Source organism: Oryctolagus cuniculus, chromosome 1 (assembly GCF_964237555.1).
Source record: "Oryctolagus cuniculus chromosome 1, mOryCun1.1, whole genome shotgun sequence".
NCBI classification, from domain to species: domain Eukaryota; kingdom Metazoa; phylum Chordata; class Mammalia; order Lagomorpha; family Leporidae; genus Oryctolagus; species Oryctolagus cuniculus.
This window is the reverse complement of record NC_091432.1, coordinates 17810254-17817858: the sequence shown is the minus strand read 5'-3', so window position 1 is coordinate 17817858 and position 7605 is coordinate 17810254. Positions and strand designations below refer to the sequence as shown.

The window sequence follows — 7605 nt, the reverse complement described above, 5'->3', positions numbered from 1 at the left end:
TCCCTCTCCCCTTCCATTCACATGAAGATTCATTTTCAATTTTCTTTATATGCAGAAGATCAATTTAGCATATATTAAGTAAAGCTTTCAACAGTTTGCACCCACACAGAAACACAAAGTGTAAAATACTGTTTGAGTACTAGTTATAGCATTAAATCACAATGTACAACACATTAATGGCAGAGATCCTACATGAGGAGTAAGTGCACAGTGACTCCTGTTGTTGACTTAACAGTATTCTTACCAATTTTTTGATTTCCATTTCTTGCATTTCTTCTATCTCATCATCTTCATAATCTTGTGTTGAAGTGTCGTGTTCTTTTGGGAGCATCATGTTGTCTTCCTTATTCTTGTTTCTTTGGTTGTTGCGTTTGTTGTTTGGCATTTATAGAGATACTTGTTGGTTTCTTCTTTTTTTTTTTCTGCTGTGGTGGCTATTCTTATTGTGCTATGACTCTGTAGATAAGTGGACTGTCTGCTTTCAGCGAATCTCTAGAGGCTTGTGGTGGGTGTGCCCAGAGAGCTCGGTTCAGTTCTTCAGGGTTAAGGGCGTGCCTAACGTGACACACTCAGGTTTGGCATGGTAACTCTCTCTCTCTCTCTCTCTCTCTCTCTCTGTCGCTCTGGCTCTCTTAATCAGAAGGGAAGTAATTCCACTCAGCTGAGCTCTTCTTCTCAATGGCAATCACTATCTGAGCATTAGCCCCAGTGGGTATAATATTCATCTGCCCTGCCCCAAGGACCACACAAAGGATCTGTGCAGTCTTCAGTGTAAGTTCAGATTTCCCTGCCATGTCTCTCACCAGGTAGCCAGGGCTGCCCGGGGCCAGATTCCCCTGGGATTCAAACCTCGTTCCCTCAGGCTCTTTCTGCCACTTTTCTACCCAGTGTTTTGGGCTACTGTGGTTTCATCTCCTCTCACTTTCCAGTGCTGGTGCGGAGGCTCTCAGCAGCTGTGGGTGCCTGTGCCCTCCATGTAGGTCCACTGTGTCCCTCCAATAACTCAAAGAGTTTCCTCTGCTGTTTTTTCCCCCTAACTGTTCCCTGAGACTATGCCATCTCCACTTTTATTATTAAACTATTTTCTCCTGAACTGGATCAGTAGCTCCCTCCCTATTCTGCCATCTTGGAACTGACCCCAAATAACTCTTTATTTATACTTAAAGTTCATTTGCTGTGGACAGCATGTCTTGTTTTTTTATTTTTTTTAAAAAACTCAACCTAATGACCTTATCTTTTACTTATTGTTTAAACCTTTTATCATTAATTGAATTGAATACTAGCTCATTTATAAATTTGGTATAAATAGATCATATGTACTTGCTATATGACTATATGACTCATTTGGTGTTCCCCCCCCTTTTTTATCTTTCCCCCTCTTTCTCTATCTTCCTCTTTTTGTAGATTAATGGATACATTAATACAAATCATTTTTTTCTTTTAACTGTAGTTTGTTGTTATGCAATTGTAGCACTATACTAGTATATCATTCTTAACCATTGGTTTGATAAAGATAAAACCAAGTTTGACAAAACTATATTTGTAGCAATACTGATAAACAGAGGCATTTTTTCTTTCTTTTTAAATTTTAACTCCCACATACAAAAAGAACATGGTATTTGTCTTTCTGGTTCTGGATTATTTATTTCACTCAACATGATGTCCTCTAGTTGCATTCAGTTTGAGGCAAAAGGTAGAATTTCATTCTTTTTTATAGCTAATCTTCCATCATGTGTTTGTGTGTATACACATCTTATTTTCCTTACCTATTCATCTGATGATAGATACCTTGGTTGATTCCGTATTTTGGCCACTGTGAACAATGCTGTTGCCAGCATGGTTGTGTAGGATTCCTTTGATACAATATGTTTATTTCTTATGGGTATGTACCCAGTGGTTAAATTTCTGGATCATATGGCAAGTCTATTTCTAATTTTAAAAGAAATATCCAGGGGTTTGCACTGTGATGTAGCAGGTAAAGTCGCCACCTGCAGTGCCGGCATCCCTTATGGGCACTGGTTCTAGTTTCAGCTGCTCCACTTCCAATCCAGCTCTCTGCTATGGCCTGGGAAAGCAGTGGAAGATGGCCCAAGTCCTTGGGTCCCTGCTCTCACTTAGGAGACCTTGAGGAAGCTCCTGGCTCCTGGCTTTGGACTGGTGCAGCTCTGGCCATTGTGGCCAACTGGGGAGTGAACCAGCAGACGGAGATCCTCTCTCTCCTTCTCTCTTTGTGTAGCTCTGACTTTCACATAAATAAATAAATCTTAAAAAAAAAAGAAATATCCATGCTGTGCTCTATTGTAGCTAATGTACATTCCCACCAACAGGGTAGAATATTTCTTTCTCCACATCCTTGTCAGCATTTGTTATATTCTGTCTTTTGGATAATAGCCATCTTGACAGGGAGTGAAGCGATATCTCATTTGGTTTTGATATGCAGTTCCCTGATGGCTAGTGGTATTGAGCATTATTATACTTGTTGTAGTTCTTATTTTGAGAACTGTCTATTGAGCTCCTTTACCCATTTGCTAGTTGGATTTTTGTTGTTGTTGAGTTTTTTGAGTGACTGATATTTCTGAGTGTTAATCCCTTGTTAGATATGTAGTTTGCAAATATTTCTCCCCATTATGTTGGATGTTTCCACTTCAGTGATTGATTTCTTTGCTATGTTGCTATGCAGAAACTTTAGTTTGATACAATCCCATTTGTCCAACGTTGCTTTTGTTGCTGGTGCTTTGTGTGTTTTATCCAAGAAATCACCTACATCACCATCTTCAAATGTTTCCCCTAAATTTTCTTCCAGGAACTTCGTAGTCTCAGGTCTTAAATTTAGCCATCCTGAGTTGATTTTTGTAAATGGTGATAAGTAGGGTTCTATTTTCATGCTTCTACATATAAACACCTAGTTTTGCCAGCATAATTTTACAAAATACATAACTGCTATTAAAATTGCTTTTTTTTACACAAAAATTAACACATGCTCAGATGAATCAAAGAAACCAACTAATGGATTTCTGCATACTCAATGCCTAGTTTCAATGATCATTAATCCAGAGCAAATGTTGCTTCATCTGTACTAGGATATCTCATCAGTGGTAATTAACACTTCGGGTTCCAAAATTCTTTGCTGTGTTGGATTGTCTGTGTATTGTAGGACATTTCATACTATCCCTATGGAACAATGGGGAATGTCTTCACACACTGCAAAATATCCTGCTGGGGGCAATGTTGCCTTTGGTTGAAAACCTCATCTACACCAGGGGCAAGTCCTATTTCGATTTTCTGACCCTTGTGACCCTTTTTCCTACGGAACCACCTTTTTGAATGGTGCCACTTAAAACTACCTGATTAAGTGCAGGATAAGCAGGAGCTGTATCTCATTGATCTCTGAATCTCCCCATGCAAAATTAAGTGCTCTGTGAATGTTGGGTGAATGTATTCACATTTCCTATTATTTCTGAAGTTGTTTCCTACAAGAAATCTTGGGATTTTCCCACAAGTTTGAGTTGTTTCCTACAAAGAGTTTGAGGTTCTGCTTCCCATGAGGTATTTTCCCTGATTAGTAAGAGGGAAGGTCTCTGGGGACCAGCGTTCTCTCATCTGATCATGTCTTCTCCCCTGGTGACTCTTAAACAGGTGAACTTAAGACTTAGCTGCCAGGGTTCACAGAGTACACTCAGGAAGCAAGTTGATTTTGCTTTGCTTTGAATCAGGTGAAATTAAGATCCCAGTGGTCATCAGCATTCCCAAGCTGAGATCTCTGGGGGAGCAGATCTTCCATCCTGATGCTCCAGTGGAAGAGAGGAGTTCTTGGCCTCAACACTTCTTAATTGGCAAATTGGAAAACAGCCCAAGAGCTGTTCTCAGGATTACATGCGTCTCTGTGATCAGAACAAGAAAAGCTCACTGGGGGTAAGAACAGCACAGCCATGGAAGCACTGGGGTGAGTTTGGAGGCCTTGGACATCTTCTGCATGTGATGTTTGATTTCACTTTGAAAGCAAAGGGAACGGTGTCAAGCAGCTCTTGGCATTTTGCAAAGTGCTCCCACATTTGTCTGATCTTTGAGACAAATGCAGTGGTGGGTGCTGGGATTGAGGGATAGAGAATGCATGGGCTCAGTCTCCGGGGGCCTTTGATCTTTCATTATTTAATGGAAACCTAGAATGCATCAAATGTTGTGCTAGGAAGGCTAGGGACGATACACAGCCACTGTTTATTCATTTTATTGACATTCCCTAAAAGCTATTTCGTGGCAGGCGCTTCGAGAAGCACTGTGCCTACAGTGGTGAACAAGTTGTGATATCCACCTCAGGGAGTTCACACTTCAGTGAGGCAGATGGCCGTGTGAAATAATTATAATTCTATGTAGTTGGTACTGTGATCCCATGATTGGAGAGATGGATTTTTTTTATCTTTGAGAGAAATCCTAGGCAATGCTTAACACTTGGATTTACCCTGGGATTGGGCTGGGAGTGGGATTATGGCATTGATGTGTTTGACCTTGAGTCTTTGAGAAGTTAAGCAACTTTCTAAATTTCACATAAATACTACCTGAAAAAAAATCTAAATGGAAACCCAGGAGTCCAGACAGCTGACAAGGCTTTGTTCTGTGGATGATTTCTTCTAAAATTCTCCAGCTGAGGTGAGAGTTTAGGGCTGCTCTCTGCCCTCCGTTTCAGTAATCTCAAGTTCTGTCGATGTTTTCCCTAGGCTCATGGTGGAGCCAGACTGAGCCTGTACCATTCACCAGAGGAAGGAAGCTCTGTGGTATGACTGGAAGTCTTCTGGCTTGGTCTCAGGTGTTCTGCAGTCTTACTGTATGAATGGTGTGTTTATACAGACAACCTCAGTCACATTGATCAAGCCTAGCAGCGACTGGAACAGTTTTCAAATCAGCCAGTCTTGCTGATGGCCTGCGTTGATGAAAAGCTTGACTGTGGAGAAAAATGCGTCAGGGCAGGAGTGGGTATGGTGGAGGTACTAGAGCTCTGTTGTCACTGAAGAATATGATTGGAGGAAGTCAAGTTACCAATAAAGAGAATTGCACATTGGTTGAGCTGGACCTTTGGAAAGGGACAATGTTACCAAATGAGCAAGTGTGGAAGGAGAGAATTAGGGGAAGAAGCAGAGCTAAGAGGAGATACTGAGTACTGGGGACATCTCTTCTGATGACTCTGAAGGGGATGTGGAGAGGTTGGGGACACTGCTCTGTAAAACAAGGGTAGAAAAGAAGCAAGGAGAAATGCAAAGAAAGCTTCAGGTAAAAGATAGTTAAAGACTTTCAAAGGCAATTGGAGTCATGCACTTTTTTTTTTTTTTAGTTTTTAGTTTACATTTAATGAATGCATTTTTTCATAGATGCAACTTCAGGAATATAGTGGTTATTTCCCCCATACCCTCTTCCCCCAGCTCCCATCCCACCTCCCTCTCCTTCTCCTCCTCTCCCTACCCTCTCCCTTCCCCTCTCCCTCTCCCTCTCCCATCTTTCATGGAGACTGTTAACACTATCTTATCCCACATCACCTAATGACAGGATGTATTCACTTCCTAAAGTCCAACCTCTGCAGAGAGATTTTACTTTGTAGTTGATGAATATACTTGATGACTATTCATTGTCTCCAGGTTAGACCCCTAGGTCATGATAGTATTTTATAAGGTGATTCTATTCTTTACCTACAGCTTTATTTTTGTATTATCCTCTTTAACCAAGCCTTATGTGTAGCATAAATACTTACTTTCTACCTTCTAGCAGTGCTCTTCCTTCTGCACATAACTAAATCCTCTCTGTGTTCAATATCTGGCAAATAATCTTCTAAGATATGTAATTCAGTCACTTAGCAAACAATCTTGTTTTCTATCATTTCAGATCACACCAGCCAAATTGTTGAGTCTTGGGGACAACCTCATGGCTAGTGCTGACAATGTGACTGAATTCATTTTTCTGGGACTTTCTTCTAATCCGAAGGTGCAGAGAATTTGCTTTGTGATATTTCTGCTCTTGTACACAGCAATTGTGCTGGGGAACTTCCTCATTGTGCTCACGGTCACGACCAGCAGAAGTCTCGGCTCCCCCATGTACTTCTTCCTCAGCTATCTGTCCTTTGTGGAGATCTGTTACTCCTCTACTACGGCCCCCAAACTCATCTCAGATCTACTGGCTGAAAGAAAAACCATACCTGTGTGGGGCTGCATGACACAGCTTTTCTTCATCCACTTCTTTGGTGGCACCGAGATTTTTCTGCTCACTGTGATGGCCTATGACCGCTATGTGGCCATCTGCAAGCCCCTCAACTACACCACAATCATGAACCGCCAGGTATGTGCTGTCCTTGTAGGAATAGCGTGGATGGGAGGCTTTGTGCATTCCTTTGCCCAGATCCTTCTCATCTTCCACTTGCCCTTCTGTGGCCCCAATGTGATTGACCACTACTTCTGCGACCTGCTTCCCTTGCTCCAACTTGTATGCTCAGACACCTTCTTCATTGGTCTGTTGATTGTTGTCAATGGTGGGACCCTGTCTGTCACCAGCTTTGTGGTCCTTGTGGCGTCCTATGTGGTCATCTTGCTCCATCTGAGATCCCAGAGTTCCGAGGGGCGGCGCAAAGCACTCTCCACCTGTGCGTCCCACATCACCGTGGTTGTCTTGTTCTTTGGGCCCTGCATCTTCATCTACATGAGGCCTTCTACCACTCTGCCTGTGGACAAGATGGTGGCTGTGTTCTACACTGTGATAACTCCACTCCTCAACCCCATCATCTACTCCCTGAGAAATGCTGAAGTGAAGAAGGCAATGAAGAAACTATGGAAGAGGACAGTGAAAGTAGATGAGAAGTAGACACTGTCTCTATTGATCCTTGAGTCTGTAGTGGTGCTGATTCTAAACTGAATGGGTTGAGTGGAATGAGGCAATGTTCCTAAGAGTTGTTAGTTCTAGAGTTATTCTAACTGGTGTCCATCTTTTAAACCTTCATATAATCACTTATAAAAATTTACTTTTATAGATATGCTATGCAATTTTTGATTGTGCATAATTAGAATTTAAATTTAACAGAGACTTTAATAGATCTATAGAAATCACATATTTACACACTACTCTTTGATGTTTTGATTCATGCCTACATTGTGTAATGTCTAATGAGGGTAAAGAGATATGAACTTTAAGCATTTCTTTAAGGTGAAAACCTCCAGAATCCTATTTTACAGTTTATTTTTAATAGAGAAGCATGCAATACTCTAATATCTACTATAGATACCCCACTGTATGATACAATCCTAGAACTTCTTTCCTACCATCTAGTTATAACTTAACTCATGAGTCAACGTTTTCCTGCCCTTCCTCCTCAGCCCCTGATAGCCACTCTTTTTATTTTAAAGATTTATTTTATTTATTTGAAGGACAGAGTTACAGAGAGAAGTTGAGCAAGAGAGAGAGAGAGAGGTCTCCCATCCACTGGTTCACTCCACAAATGGCTGCAACAGCCAGAGCTGGGCTGATCCAAAGTCAGGAGCCGGTGCTTCTTCTAGGTCTTCCATATGGGTGCAGGGGCCTAAGGACTTGGGCCATCTTCTATTGCTTTCCCAGGCCATAGCAGAGAGCTGGATC

General features: G+C 41.5%; 1 protein-coding gene across 1 annotated transcript; it reads left to right on the top strand.

The window, feature by feature from the left end:
• Positions 1-5907: 5907 nt before the first annotated feature.
• LOC100356346 (olfactory receptor 4X2) lies at positions 5908-6837 on the top strand. The gene has a single exon (XM_002709104.1). The coding sequence runs from the start codon at positions 5908-5910 to the stop codon at positions 6835-6837; it is 930 nt and encodes a 309-aa protein (XP_002709150.1).
• Positions 6838-7605: the final 768 nt, after the last annotated feature.

What these genes read in the sequence shown, in the direction of transcription:
- LOC100356346 (XM_002709104.1), top strand. Translation starts at nt 5,908, where the DNA reads ATGGCTAGTGCTGACAATGTGACTGAATTCATTTTTCTGGGACTTTCT.